Raw genomic sequence first — 16,054 nt, 5'->3', positions numbered from 1 at the left:
CATTCCTTATTGCAAGTATTTCAGTTTTTTCCTTTTTTTGATAAGGTTAGCTAGGGGTTTATCTATTTTATTTATTCTTTCAAAGAACCAACTCTTCAATTCATTTATTCTTTGTATTCTTTTTTTGTCTCCATTGCATTAATTTCTGCTCTGAGCTTTATAATTTCCTGCCTTTTTCGGGCTCTAGGTTTGACTTGCTCTTCTTTTTCTAGAAGCTTGAGGTGCAGCATAAGATTGTTTATTTGTGCTTGTTCTGTTTCCCTAAGGTGGGAGTTCACCGCTGTTAATTTCCCTCTGAGGACTGCTTTCATTGCATCCCACAGGTTCCTTTAGGTTGTATCTCCATTTTTGTTTGATTGTAAATAGCATTTAATCTCTACTTTGATTTCATCTGTGACCCATTGGTTGTTCAGGAGGATGTTATTTAATTTCCCACTGCTTATGGAGTTTTGTGTTTTCTTTTGTCATTAATTTCCAATTTCATTGCACTATGATCTGATAGTATACACGGGATAATTTCAATTCCTTTACATTTACTTAAACATGTTCTATGTACTAGTATATGGTCTATTTTAGAGAACGTCCTATGTATAGCTGAGAAGAATGTGTATTCTGATGACCACTACACATTCTAAATGAGGGACACAGCCTGCACCTTGCCTACCAACAAGGAGGCCAGGTATGCTACTCCAATCAGGGTGCAATGAGGTCTCTGCTGTCTGGAGAACTGGACCCCTGCCTGCAAACCTATGGCTGTGTGTCATACATAAGGAGAGGCGCCTCTGTTCCTCAACCAGAAATAGTGATCATGCTAAAGGAGGCTCAGCCCACAAATATCTGAACACCAGTCTCCACTTCCTTGCCGTGTACTAGTCTGGGTCTTAGAAATGAAATCTTCCATGTGATTGCAAACTAAGTGAGTTATTTTGTCTATTACAACATCCAGAATTCCCCAAGCCCCTCAGTAGCAGAAGTATGTAGATACTTGATAGGATTCCACTAACAGAGCTTTGGGACATCTCAATGATAATCCTGTAAAGAATCTACTAAAGCACTGGCATCATCTTAAACTCTACACAGAGAGCAGAGAATAAGAATGGAGATGAGACAGAAACCAAGTTTTCAAAGCCTCTAGACACCTACCAGATCCTCATAGACAACCAAGATCTGCCACCACACCCCTTAGCAGTTTCTGCTCTCTGTGAGCTCCTGGCCTCTGCTGCGCCTCTGAGCCTAGAGAAGCCTAATTCTGAATGCCCACTGGGAAAATAACAGCTTACACAGGAGAAAATATTACAAATTCAAAATCAGGGACAGAGTCTGCAAATTGTAGAATTTATAAGGAAACCATGTGTTATGGTTGATACATTGTGTCAACTTGGGGAGTCTAGAGGTTTGGCTAAGTGACTCAGCAGAAAGCCAGGGTACTTACTTTGTATACATCTTGATCCTGTGGAAGAGGAGGGCATGGAGATTATGTCAGAGCTACATGCCCCTTAAGTGGGGGTAGCCTGTTTACAATGTAAGGCAGGGAAAGAAGCTGCTTGCTGTCATTCTGCCCGTTTGCTCTGGCTGCATTGCTGTTCGGCTGGCATTCCCCCTTTGCTCTTGTTGCTTTGCTATCTTCTGCCTCGGAGCCAGCCAAGTATGGACTGAAACCTCCACAAACTGTAAGCTAAATAAACCTTTCCTTCCTTAATTTTGGGCATTGGGTGTTTTGTCTCAGCAGCGAGAGAAAAGTAACCAAGACACCAGGTAACTAGAATAATCAAGGCAAATGGGACCTCTGCTGCATGAAGAATTTGTCCCCTGCTTGCAAACCTATGGTTATGTGTCATACACAGAGAGGAAGGCTTCTGCTCTTCAACAGAAATAGTGATGGTGCTAAAGGAGATCTGGCCCACAAATGTCCTAACACCAGTCTCCACTTCTGCCATCTACTATTCTTAGTCTACTCAAGCCAGCACAGAAATGAGTTTCTAAGAGCAAAAAGGGAAAGGAATCAGGTTAGTATTCTGAAGGAAGGCCCAATATGCAGTGGAGTAGTGGTGAGTGTACAGACAGGCAAAACTTCAGCCCTGAGACTTCACCTACCACCACTACCTTTGTTCAGCTCACTCCACTTCCAGAGTCTGTAAGGTGAGAATATACAACACCACAGCTGCCATTCCTGATGCACTGAAGAGACCCCTAGGAGCTGACTGAGGCAGCCCACACTTTTCAGCACTCTTGTTGATCAGTCCCCCTGCACCATCACTCTCTAAACAATTCCCTTCCCTCATCTATTGCTGTGGTCTTTTGGGAAGACACTTCAAACCTTACCATGGTAGAAAGAGCTTAATTTTCCTTTTTGTCAGGATTTAAGATGCAGTGTGTTAGAGATTCTGTCCAAATCACATGGCTCAGTATCTGTCTTGCTTTTGTACCTACAGGAAAGTAGAGAAATTTGAGTGGAACTTAATTAAACAAGAAGGTTATGCTTGACAAAACACACACACTCTCTCTCTCTCGCTCTGTGTGTGTGTGTGTGTGTGTGTGTGTGTGTGTGTGTGTGTGTGGCTGGAGCTTGGAATCAAACTCAGGGTATTTGACCTAGTATGTGGCCAAATGAAGACAATTTTAAAATCACTTTTCCTTTTCCATTAACAACAATCCAACCAAAGAAAGAACTACAGAAAACAGATATTAAATGATAAGCAGTAAGAACAGTTACCTCATATCTCCTAAAGCAGGGCCATGCTCCTTAAAAAGAACCATTGGAAATGCCTTGCTCACTATTGGTGTGCTGGTTTGGAGGAGGATCAATTCACTTATTATAGAATAATTTTTTCCTTGACTCTTTTGTAGTGATGAAGATTTCCTCAGGGACAAAGATGTCCCTAGGGCTGTAAACTCCAAAACAGATGTTTTGTCTGCCAAAATCCTCCAGAATTCCCCATTTTGCAATAGCAGAAATATCTAGATACTTGAGGGTAACCTATCACCTGAGCTTTGGAACATTTCAACAACTTCTCTAGTACATAATTCTACTAATCTGCTATTGTCTCCAGCTACATGTGAGGAACAAACAGAAGAAATAGGAGGAGATGCAAACAAAGCTTTCAAACCTCTGAATACATACTGAATCCTGACAGGCATTCAAGATCTACTGCTATTTCCCTTAGAAATCATTGATGCACATGTGGTTCTGACCCTTATTAATCCTGTAGCTAAGGAGAAGTGTGATTAAAAATGTCAACTGGAGAAAGCCTCCCCTGAGTCTTAAAGAAGAAGGGACAGTTGAAAATGGGATTAAGTGGAGCTCTGGATTTGCAGATGTGCTATCCTGATAGAGCACATTTACTTTCCCTAGCTTTTCCATTTCTTGGATGATCTTGACCAATCCAACCATCCTATACCATTCAAAGCCAAAGATACTGGAGCCATTGAGGTTAATCAGGTGCAGAAAAACTCAGGTGTCACAAAGGATCCCTTGCATCAAGTGAGGAGGAACAAGCATAAATCCTTCAAACCAGCCACAAGAGCTCCTGAGGTCCCAATCCAGCTAAAGAACCCAGAGAATGTTAGAGGGAAAAGTGGTTATTTGAAGTCCTGTAGCCAACAACAGGATTCCTGTGGACAGAGATAAGCATCTGAATGGCAGACCTCAGAAAAGCATCCAGCAGGACCAGCCAAGCTAAATACTATGGCAAGTAAGGGCCAAGAGGATCAGAGGAAAAAAACTACAAAAAGGTAGAAGAGGGGAAGCAATAGGGGCAAAATGTCAAGGCAGAAGAAAAGCCAACTGTTACCAACATGAAGCTCAAGAGAAATCAACCAACACTTGGCAAGGAGAGCCCTAAAGATACTAAAGCTGTGCAGATATACACACGCGAGAGACAGTGCAGGTTGTCACGCACTGGGGAAGAGTGAACTGGGATTTGTGCCTCTTGGGCTGTGGGAACCTTGAGCAGCAGTGAAGACCCCAAGCCGTTGCCAACAACTGAACTGTGGCTGGGGGCCCTGTGTTAGGGGAAACAGCACAAGAAGATTCAAGTCAAATCCCAGAAACCATAAAGCAGTATAAACCAAAGTCTCCATCTCCATGCCTGAATGATTGGGCACCATGATGGAAAGACAAGTTAATACCTTTGCTTTTTCTAAAACACAGTAAGACCCAAATTCAATTAGTTTCTCAAAGGCCACAGCGTCTAGCTTCATGCAGGACCAGTGTAGCTTACCTTGCATAATCTCCTAACACAGATCAATCTATTGCAGTCAATCCACTCTAATCACCTCTTTCCAATACCTTTTTGACAGATGCAAGCAAGCAACTCAGAGAATTTTGAATAATGCCAACAAACTGGGTTAAACCACCTCAACCCAGCTTAGTATTCATCAGTCTGCCACCTCTAGGCCTGCAGCCTACAAAACATCACCTTGTGATTCTCTCCAGTGGGAACCTGTTGCCATGTCTGCGTCCAAATTCTGGGGCTAAGCCTCAAAACTAGTTTCGACTCCTAGACTTCTGCCTCCAACCAATTCCACGAAGGCAACCCAATATTCCTGAGCCAGTAACGTCAACAGAGCACAACAGAACAGAGACCAGAGCCTGAAGCCATGAAGAAGAAGGATCAAGAAGAGCCAAAGATTGCTGCTAAATATACTTTATTGCAGAAATTGTAGTTTTTCTTTCAGGAGAAGACATATGGAAAGCATGACATAAAATGGTAATGCAAGGTAAGAACTGCACAGTTGCAAAGATAGCACAAAACAATTTAGGTACTATAGTTTGCCATATATATGTATAAATTTACTTATTCCGATACACTTTTCAAAATATGCCATAAAATTAAATAAAGAAATATAGTAGAGCCAGGTGTGGTGGCTCACATCTGTAATCCCAGCACTAAGGAGGCTGAGGCAGGAGGATTACCCTGAGTTAGAGGCCAGCCTGGGCTAAACAGTGACTGCATCAGTCTTCATATTCCATCACAAGAGCTTTCTGTCTAGAGTCACCCTTCAGTATCCACAGCAGTTGGTTCCAGGACCCCTCAGTGATACCAAAATCATCAGTGCTCAAGTCTCATATAGAAGGTTAAAGTATTTGCAAAGAACTTACATATTTGCTCCTGTAATATTTAAATCACCTCTAATTATTCATCATACTCAACACAATGTAAATGCTACATATATAGTTTTTATACTATCTTGGTTAGGTAGAAATTGTAAGAAAAAAATCTGTAACATTAAATCTGTTCACTGCAACTCAGTATCTCTTCTGCGTATTTCAGGTTGGTTGAACTGACAGGTGTGGAACCCATGGACATAGAGGACCAACCGTACTGATTTTCTAATTAGGCAAAATACAGTTTCAGTTCATCTTCTCAAATGGGCCCACAATAGCTTCAAGGCAACACCCATTGGAGGACAGAGGGCCATGGGTGTATTATGCCCTTTGGTGCAAATCCCCTGATTTCTCCCTTGATCCCCAAAATTTATCAACACTGGAGCAACAATGACCCTTTCAAAACAGAAGTCAGAATTTACCACCCTTCTGCTTGAATTCTCCCATGGATTCTCATTTCTTTTTGTTAAAGCAAACATCTTCACAATGTCCTAAGTATCTATGCTACATCAGGGATCAGCAAACATTTTGTATAAAGTGTCAGACACACACTGTGGAGACATGAGGATCAAAAGTTCCAGCCTAGCCTGAGACACTTTACTACAGCTTATCTCAAAATAAAAAATAATAAGGACTGAGGATATAGTTCAGTTGTAGGGTGCTCCAAGTTTGTATTTCAGCACTGTAAAAAAAAAAAAAAAGATTACAATTAGAAAATGTTCTCATATTTTCCCCTATAATTTAAAAAGGAAAATTTTAGTAGGTTGCTAATTGAAAAAAGAAAGCTGGGAAGAAGAGGCCAGCCTGGGCTACATACTGAGTTCAAGGTCAGCCTAAACTGTCTCAAAAAAACAAGAAAAAAAAAGGAAAGAAAAGAAAACACGTAAGTTACCATAACATAGTTTCTACACTTTTTAAAAAATATAAAGCACTGCTTTGGAACCTATGAAAGCAGATCTAATAGATTATAGCAGTTAAATGTAACAACTGTTATAATTAAGGACAACATACAAAATGTAATTTAAGTCCGTCAAAACCTAGAAAATCTCTATTGGTCTTGCAATAATTTTGTCTTTCTGGCTAAAAGACAAAACCAGGGTGGAAATAAACACAGTTACACTTGACATAAGAACATGTAGACTCAAGAAGAATAGAGTTTTCCGTCAGTGTGGGAACTGGAAAAGTTAGCCTTTGAATGCAGTGGGTCCAATAAGCAGTGAAAGAATTTCTTCACAAGTTCAAAGTACAATGGAGTACTCGTTTCAGCAGCAGATATACTAAAATTGGAACTGAATGTTTTAACATGTAAAAATTGTACTGCTATAAAAATGATCTCATTGTGTGCTATAGTTTTGATCTGAAAATCCCCCAAGGACCTACGTCCCGCTTGGTACTACTGACAAATGTTGAAACTTTTGAGAGGTGGAAACTTCCTAGTAGGAAGTCTTCAGGTCATCCCCTCTTCTGGAAGGGACACCCTGGAAAACAGATTATGAGACCCAATACAGATACTGAGACTACCCTGCCCCACCTCTCCCACTCTCTCATCCCCTCCCTGGCCTTGCTACCCCTTTCTCATTGGCTCAGGAAAAGCGTGAGGACCTTGCTCCACTAAATGTTCTCCCATAATGTGTGATGCCTTGCTAAAGGTGCAAAAGCAACAAGCTGAACAAACCATGGATTGAAACCTTCAAAAGTGTGAGCTAAAATAAATCTTTCTCTTTTTAAACTGATGGGCTTAGGTGTCTGTCACAATTACAAAGAGCTGGGCCAGGGAGATAGCTCAGTAGTATAGCACCTGCCTGGCAAGCACAAGGTCCTGAGTTTGATTCCTGGTACCAAAAAAAATATATAATAATAATTACAAGAAGCCAATTAATCTATCATATCTAAAATTTATATCTCCCACCTAACATGCAAGTAGCTGTGCATTTGCTTAATTTTCATGAGGACACATTAGAGACTGGTCTGGTTTGTGGTTGCTTAGAATATGTTGTTAGGCACATATTATACACCACCACTATAAAATCAATGTATGAGAGATCTGATACTGAGATAAAATAAAACAACACTTCGTAAAATGTACGCTTGATAGAACATATCATAAATGGTTTGCAAAATATTCCACAAAATTTTTTTCGAGCAGGGTCTGGCTATGTATTCTAGGCTGGCCTTAAACTCAGTGTGGAACCCAGGATGGCCTCAGACTCAGAGGGATCCTCCTGTCTTAGCTTTCCAAGTGCTGGGATTACAGATGTGTACCATCACACCCAGCTATAACTTCTTAGATAAGCATCATCTCACATAAATCAGTGAATAAATCTTTTGTTCAGCACCCTTATTTCCCCTATGCTCCACTAGTGGTCTTCCTTTTCTAACTATACTCCTCTCCATTTGGCCTGCCCTTATGTCTGCACACAGCGGACTGAGAATGTGAGAGGCCTTAGACTCTGCGCTAGCTGTCTGCGCTCTGGTGAGGAGGCCACAGTAACTGTCATGCTGGATTCACTTACCTAAGAAGACAAAAAGCATCCTCAATGCCTATCACATGTGGAACAGCAGGATGGTAGGACATTGGCACTGACCCAGGAGCCAAAGGAGGCAAATTATGGGCAAAAGAATTGCAACCAAAGTGCAAGGAGGGAACATTTCCAGGCAGCTGTTTCTCTCACCTTTTTGGTGATTGGTCCGCATGGGCAGAGTCCAGTTGTCAAACCATCAACACACTAATGGAAAGAGGAGTAAAAGATGGAGAGGTGGGTAGGGAGGAAAGGAAAAGGGGATTTAAAAAAAGAATAAAGATGTATCATGTACATGTAACAAATCCACACAAGAAATGCAAGTGTGTACTAAATTATGTAATGCAAATGTATACTAATCAATGAATGAATGAATGAAAAAGGAGACCCTGGCATTGGCCAGCTGACAGGAAATAACATCTCTGAGTGTAAGAATGCAAAATTAAGGCTTGCCCAGGAACAAGTTCTACAGTGAAGAGGATGGCGGAAGAAGAGCAGGAGTGAGATATGACTTCAACATGATAAGGCCCAGCCCAGCCCAGAGGAAGGAACTAAGACAGAAGAACTCCAGACTGCATCATTCCCTACAAGCTGGTCTCAGTGGACGTCACCCTCCTCCTCAACCACGTTACTCTAAGATCTCTCTCATCCCTTCCTTTAGTCCTTAAAAGCCGCAATAAGTTCACTAATCCCATGCACCACAATGGTTTCAGAACAAATATCATTGTTCTACCTACAGGTCTCTTTCCCTCTTCCCCAAAGTTATTAACTCTATATACAATACATAGTTATGAGTAGAATATTAACAGTTATTGTGTGAAATATAATACACAAAGTAGAAATTACTACAGACAATTTGAAAGACACACTGAGGTGCTCTTTGGAACATGAGAACACAGGAGCAAGTGGGACACTTATGTTTGGCTCACAGGATGTCACCACTCTAGAGCTCACTCAGTCATTTAGATAATATTCTAAGTCAGCCACATTCTCTCCACCCAATCCCAACTGCCTGCTTTGTGACATCATCCAACTACCAAACCAATCACCACCTGGAAGAACCTTGGGGTTTCCACAGAGTCATTTGAAAAGAAGTTTGGATCATTACCAGTGAACAGCTTATCATGGTAAGGACAGTTTCATTTTCACCAAGTTTTAAAATCCTGTGTTTCAGAGATCCTGTCTAAAGCACATAGCTCAGTCTCTGTCCTGCTCATACAGTTCATGAGGAAGACCTCCACATGCTCTCCCAGTCCTCAGCGAGAGGCACTCTTATACCAGCCAGAGAGGAGAAGGCATTGAGTGGATCTGATAGGAGGACACTACACTTGGGGAAATACTGTCTCCGAGGGTATGCATGTATGGGTACTCATGCGTGTGTGTGTGTATGTGTGTGTGTGTGTGTGTGTGTGTTTGTATATTGGTGGGGTATGGCCTGACGCATAGTAGGCAGTGCTCTATCACTGTGACCACAGAATGTAATGTTCTAAAAGTCATTTTCACATTTCTTTTGACAATCCAGGACATAAAAGGAAAGCCATGAAACAGACATCAGGTGATAAGCAAAATGAACAGTTACTTCCTGGTTTCTAACACAGGGTCTTGTCCATGGTCCTTAAGAAGAGCTCATTGAAAGGCCTTGGCAGGATTGCAATTGTACAGGTGTACAGTGGAAGCACCTCACTTAGCAGGGACTGACTTTTTTCCTGATTCCTTTGCAGGAAGAGAAGCTTCCCCAGAGATGGAAACATCCCTGGGTCTGCAAGCCTTGAGCTCCACACAGTGTTACCATAACCTCCAGGATTCTCCATGTCCTGCAGTAGCAGAAGTACCCAGATGCTCGAGAGGAACACACCACTTGAACCTGGCCACTGCACTGCACACAAGTACTTCTCCCTCTGACACATACTTGACGTCTTCCAGCTAAGTTTTAGCCTCAGGAGCTTCCATGACTGACCTGGAGAGTTTTTGCTTGTTCCTCACTTGTTGCAAGGGACCTTTGCGATGCCTGACTTCTAGTTACCAAAAGCTCCAACGCAGAGTTCAGTTCATCTCTTGGCACTGGCTCCAAGTCAGGAACAACTAGAAAAGAACATGGATGAGATGGAAAACAAGCTTTCCAAGCCTTTGGATGCCTACCAGATCCTAAGAGGTGAACAAGATCCACCATTACTCCCCTTAGCAGTCCCTGACTCTCACAAGCTGCTGGTTCCCATTAAACCTCTGAGCCAAGAGACACCTGGTTCTGAAGATGCCCCCTGGGGAAAGAACTCCCTGACTCTCAAGGACACAGGGACACTTGGACACGGGGATTGAGTCTAGCCCAGGTTGGGCAGATGTTACCACCCTGGTGGAAGACACTTTTCCCAGCTTTTCCACTCCTTGATGCTCTTGACCAAACCAGTCTTCCCACAGCCACAGGAGTCAAAGACGCTAGAACCACTGAGGTCAATGGGTGCAGAAGATAAGCTAAGGGCTATAAGCAAGCAAAGACGCTAGAACCAATGGGTGCAGAAGATAAGCTAAGGGCTATAAGCAAGCAAGGACCAAGGGGACCAGAGAAAACAACTACAGAAAGCACAAGAGAGGAAGCAGTCCAAACACAAAGTTAAGGCAGAAGAGAAGCCAATAATTCCCAACATGCACCACAAGAGAAACCAACCTGTGCTTGGCCAAGAGGTCTTTAAAAAGCCTCACACCTGCCTAGGCACACACATGCTAGAGGTGGTACAGTTTTTCCATGCACTGGGGAAGAAGACTGACAAGAGAGCTGGGCTCTTCTCTTCCCAGGCCCTGGGAATTTCAAGCAGCACCAAAAACCCCAAGCCACTGCCACCAACCAAACCAGGGCTAAGGCACAACAGGAAGGGGTCCGACAGGGCTCAGGTCAGCTGCCTGAAACCACATAGCCGTCCTAAAACAGAGGCTCCATCTCCACCCCTGCATCAGCTACCACCACCTGGAAAGGCCAAGTTAACACCTTTGCCTTTTCCCAGCCCAGACAAGCTTCAAGCATGACCCATATCTCAAAGGCCACAGCCTCTAGCTTCACGTTGGCCCACTGTAGCTTACCCTGCCTGACCTACTGCTACTAGCATAGCTCACTCATCCCAATCAGCTGCTGCCCACACCTCTCCAAAGGTTCTTGTCAAACCAGCTCAGCCAGTCCTTGACAACATCAGCCAACTGGACTCAACCACCTCTACCCATCTTGGTCTTCTTCAGTCTGCTGCTTCTATTCCCGCACCCCACAAAACATTACCTTGTGCCTCCTTTTGGCAGGAGCCTGCTGCCATTGCTGTGACCAAGTGCCGGTCCCTGCCTAAGCTGCAAAACCAATTCTCCTCCAAGATTTCCACTACCAACCAATTCCCCAGAAGGAACCTAGTATTCCTAAGCCAGTAATGTCAACCCCTGTCACAGAAGAACAGAGGCCAGAGTGTGAAGCCATGAAGAGGCAGGCTCAGAAAGAATGACAGCTGGCCACCAAACATACCTCTTTAGTGAAACTGCAGTTTTTCAGGCAGAGGGAGAAAGACTGGGGAGTTGCTTAGTACTACGGGTAAGCAAGCTGAGAGCTGCCAAGACTGTGCCACATCGGGTACCAAGTGACCTTCCACACAGAGATATTAGAGACAGATGAAAATGTATTTATTCTGATGTACTGTTTACGATTAATATTACTGCATACTGTTCAGGAGATGGTACAGAAGAAGCAACAGATAAGGAAGAAAGCCGCTTTTTGAGTTCTGAGATACTGTACACTGTGGGGGTTTTTGGTACAGGTGGGGATTAAAGGCTACAGTAGAAAGGATGAACTTAAGGTGGAGAGAACATGGATACACAGGATAAGAAATGAGGAAGGAAAAAGAAGTAAAATTCAAGTCTAGGAAGGCCAAAGAAGAGAGATCACATGGTCTTACAACCATCATGAAGGGGTTAAAATGGCAGGAGACACAAAGTCTGGTGCCAGGATAATAGGGATACAATTTGGAAAAGGTACAAGATGGCACAAGAAGGGTGTGAGTTGACTAGAGGAATGATAAAACATCTCTCATGGAAAAGTGCCTCCTGTCTCCTGACCAATCAGGTGGGTATTTTAGAAAATACAGTTCGGGACACATCAACATGCTTGGGACAGCTAAGATTATACTTGGGAAAAGTGACTCCCAAACAATGGAGAAGCTACAAGGGGAATGGCCAGGGTTCACAGTGATCCTGGGGGCAGCAGACACACTGAGGTCTAGCCAAGTGACCCACCAAGAACACAGCATGGAATAGAAATCAACTGGTTTCAAAATTTAGTAGCCAATTTAGTCACTCTATATTTCTGCCTAAGGAAACAACAATGTCTTCTTTCCCCCGTTCCTATTTGTTTAGTTTTCCCCAAGCAAACATATAAGCTACGCTGGGTATGGTGGTACACGTCTGTAATCCCAGCACTCAGAGGCTGAGGCAGGAGGATCACTGCGAGTTCGAGACCAGCCTGTGCTACAAAGTGAGATGAAGGCCAGCCTGAATTGCATAGTGAGACCTTGTCTCAAAAAAAAAAAAAAAAAAATTCCATTCTAAGTTTAACTATCTCTTAGACAACTGCATATGTATTCAAAGATGTTCATGAAGAAATGCTTACTACTCCTGTTGCTAGACACAGGTGCAAGTCTCTCGGTCCTTCTTTTCAATCCTGGCCTTCCTTCCAGCTGTCATACCTCAGTGAAAGGAGTCACTGGTGAGGAGGTAATATGCTATTTTTGACAACCCTTAGGCTGTAACTCCTTAATAGATCCCTCTTGCATATCTCTGTCTTCCTGAGAAACCACTCTGAAGATACCACCACGTATTACAGCAGCCATTGATATTTTCCTACTAATCTATCCATAACTGTGTAAAGTTTGTAATGTTCCTATCCTATTTCATAAATGGATGTATGTTTATTATTATGTGTTTCCTACAACAACCATTGAGAAGAGTTAATGATTTTTCAGTAGGTCACTCATGTATAGCTCTATTTATTTTCTTTAGAAGCCACTTTGAAGATACCAAAGTATAGTACAGCAACTCTTGATAATCTCCTACCTCTTTTGTCTGTAACTATTATTTGTCTATTTGTTTTCCTGAGAAACTATTTTGTAGACAATAATATGTAAAATGATAAAAAAAAAAGAAATGCTTACTACTATAAATTTACAATATTTAAAATTTGTTACTTTCATATTCATCAGTATGCAGGCTTTAAAAAGGGTAAGGTTTCCAAGAATTTTCATAGAAACATCTACAACACATTACCTTAAACAGAAGGTTCATTATACCATGAACTATATACATACGATTTTATTTCCTCTTTTGAAATCTAAAAGGATATATGCTAAATTATTGTTACAGTTTAGATCTAAAATATCCCTTAAAAGTCTCATGTATTCAGCTTTTGGAAGGTGATTGGATCATGAGGACACTATATTCAACAGAGCATTAATCTACTAATCAGTAAATAATAGCTGAAGGTTCTGTTTTAAGGTGGGCTCTGGATTAAAAAGGTAGGTCACTGGAGGTGTGACATGGAAGGCTGTATTTTTGTCCGTGGCTCTTCTGTTCTTTCTGTCCTTCCTGGCCACCATAGGATGAGCAGCATTCCTCTTCCATGCCCTTCCACCATGGAGCTAATCTACCATGGACTGAACCCACTCAAACTGTGAGCTACATAATCTTCTCCTTTAAACTGCAGGTGTTGGGGTATTTTGTCCAAGGGATGAAAAAGTAACTAATATAATTTATAATTAATGATGGTAACCTCTGGATGGGAGACAAGATTGATTTCTACATCACATATTCCTATACTGATTATCTTTTTTCCAACAAGCTTACATTACTATTGTAATCCAGCAAAAAAAAAAAAAAAAAAAAAAAAGTTAAATACAGTTTACCTCTGGAGTTGGCAACTCACAGATGAGGTAGTCAAGCCTGTTTTAAAAATGAGTATTGTGGACACCAGCAAGTTTGTCTATAAAACAAAAAATGTATACTTAAGTAAGTGAAATAGATATACCAAAAGTAAGTTACACAATTTTCTGAAAAGTAATATGTACAAGTTAGTACATTATCATTACCCACAAAAGGAATGTTTTTCAGGAACATATAGAATCACCAACCAGAAAAACCAGTATTCATTACTGGTTTAGAAATGTTTGAAAATTTGAATAGCCCCCTCCTCTTACACTCAGTGATGTAAACTGCAGAAGGGTTAGTTACTAACTGCTAAAATTGCACACAAACTCATTTGTCTTAATATATAGTACCCATCAGAAATGATTCAATTATAGAAAAAGGGAATGAAACAATAAACTACAAGAATGAAATTCATTTCTGAATGAAACAAATGAAATGCCCTTTTTACCCTTTTTTTTGCAGTATTAGAGATGAAACCCAGACCCTCACAAGGCAATCATTCTACCACTGAGCTATAGACAAGACCAATCTTCACTTTTGATACTGAACACAAGTACAACTGTAATCAAAGTGGAAAAACCAGACATACACCTTAAATATGTAAAACAAAGACACAATTTCACTGGCCCACTGTTTTATTTTGGTTCTATTTGAGACTGCCTCACATAACCCTTTGCCTTTTGCTTTTATGTAACCTCACACCTTGAGTTTTTCTTATCCTCTCTTCTAACTTCATAACCAGTTATAAGACCACAGGTTTTTATTTTGTTATGAGTGAGGTAGTTCAGTTCATCTTTCTCACTAAAATCACTTCCCAAAGTAAATTATTTGTGACCAACAAAAAGACAAACATTTTACTCTGCTATCGTGACATTTTCACCTTAACATCATTAAAAATGGGCTTAATGTTCAAACTATTAAAAATACCAAGCATCTCCAAAGCCATTCAAAATGCACACAAAACGCAGATGTAAAAAAACCAACATTATCTTTATTTCAAAAATACGTTAACAGAATATCTCTTTTTCAGTTATTTTTCATTAGTCCATGTTTGCAGTACATGGTGATTACCTTCCTCCTGAGGGGAGCTGGTACAGGTACACAGGCATTTTAATTATTTTTTCATCCCCTTCCCTTCCGCTCCATCTCTTGATCTCCTTCCCATTTGGGAAAGATCTATCTCTTTAATTCCTATTGTCTACCTTTTGTTTCTCTCCTTATATTTGGGGTTCTCCTATGAGAGAAACCATGCGGTATTTAAGCTTGTGTGTCTGTTTTCCTTCACCTACCTGTATTTTAAGAGAGTCACCATAATTGGGTGGTGGGGACCGGTAGAAGCTTTCCGCAGGCCGCGGGGTGGCGCTGCCCGGGCATCTTCCCGCTCTTGCTCCAGAGGGGCCAGCGCGCGATGGAACCCGCGCCTAGACGCTACCAGCCTAAAAGGCCAAGCCTCAGAGCCAGCGCTCATTACCTTTCCGGGATGTGGTTTCTGCCGTTCCTCTAGGGTGAGGGATGTGCAGAAAAGTCCTGTTCAGCGGCCCCAGCCACTGGGCACGTGACGCCATGGGTTCACTAGGGGTCAGAGCGTTCGCTCTCCCGACCTCCGTGCCAGAACGAGAGTCTGGATCGAAGAGGATCCGCTGCCTCACTACTGCGCCTGCGTCTGGGCCCCCTCTGACGACATCAGTAGGCGCACTGAGACGGGAGGTTTGTAAAAGGACGTTGGTGACCACAGTACTGTCTGCAAGCCCAGCTTTTGATCACTTAGTCAAAATGATTACTTGAGAACTAAGTTTCTCAAGAAATGGAAGAAAAAAGATATTTAAACTTTCTCACTTTCAGATTACTCATCTATAAAGGGTTATAATACTAATCACAGTGATAATTCATCCATGAGTGAAGTCACATATAGCATATAATTTGGGTAGATGAAGATATAGCAAGTTCTGGAAAGACAGACAAAAATGAAAAAACACATAACATTACAGAACTAAAAAGAACAAATTGGGCATGGTGGCTCAAGCCTGTGATCCCAGCACTCTGGGAGGCTCCAGGAGCACTAAGAGTTTAAGTCCAACCTGGGCAACTTAGCAGTTTACTGAGACCCTGTCTTAAAATAAAATTTTTTTTAAAGGGCTAGAGAACATAGCTCAATTGGAAGGCCCTGGATTCAACCCCTAGTAAACACAAAATGTCCCCTACCCCGTCGCTTCTCCTCCTTTTGGCTACGATCAAATGAACCCCCCACACACCACATTATTGCCTTGGCTGGGAACCTCTGAGGAGTGGGTGAGGTCCCCTGTAAAGACCCTCAGCCTCTCTTCTGGGTCCTTGCTGTCCTTCAAAGAATGAAGAACTGGGGCTCTTAGTGGGAAATAGGGGATTCAAAACTGATATAGTGCAAAGCAAAAGTTTATTTCAAGTATGGCGAATACGGAGAAAGCAGAACTATCTTGGCAGCAGAGTGGTGCTGCAAGTATAACAT

General features: G+C 41.9%; 1 protein-coding gene and 1 long non-coding RNA gene across 9 annotated transcripts in view; one reads left to right on the top strand and one right to left on the bottom strand.

Annotated features, from left to right (window-relative positions):
• Window positions 1-15,225, bottom strand: part of LOC102008434 — a 24,606-nt gene extending 9,381 nt beyond the window's left edge. For all 8 annotated transcript variants that reach the window (XR_261052.2, XR_001234207.1, XR_001234209.1 and 5 more), the window contains exons 1-6: window positions 14,859-15,225; window positions 13,548-13,624; window positions 9,584-9,708; window positions 7,780-7,833; window positions 2,714-5,789; window positions 2,323-2,426 (exon numbers count right to left, since the gene is read on the bottom strand). This is a non-coding gene — a long non-coding RNA (uncharacterized LOC102008434). The remainder of the gene's footprint in view (window positions 1-2,322; window positions 2,427-2,713; window positions 5,790-7,779; window positions 7,834-9,583; window positions 9,709-13,547; window positions 13,625-14,858) is intronic.
• The window catches only part of Stambp (STAM binding protein), a 47,668-nt gene continuing 41,748 nt past the window's right edge, over window positions 10,135-16,054 (top strand). The window contains exon 1 of the mRNA XM_013514698.1: window positions 10,135-11,716. Within this exon, the coding sequence (XP_013370152.1) occupies window positions 11,633-11,716 (84 nt within the window). The 5' untranslated portion in view covers window positions 10,135-11,632. The remainder of the gene's footprint in view (window positions 11,717-16,054) is intronic.

This window comes from Chinchilla lanigera, unplaced genomic scaffold, assembly GCF_000276665.1.
Source record: "Chinchilla lanigera isolate Chin_1 unplaced genomic scaffold, ChiLan1.0 scaffold00023, whole genome shotgun sequence".
Taxonomy (NCBI): Eukaryota; Metazoa; Chordata; class Mammalia; order Rodentia; family Chinchillidae; genus Chinchilla; species Chinchilla lanigera.
The sequence above is the reverse complement of the archived record's forward strand: the minus strand, read 5'-3'. Positions and strand labels throughout refer to the sequence as shown.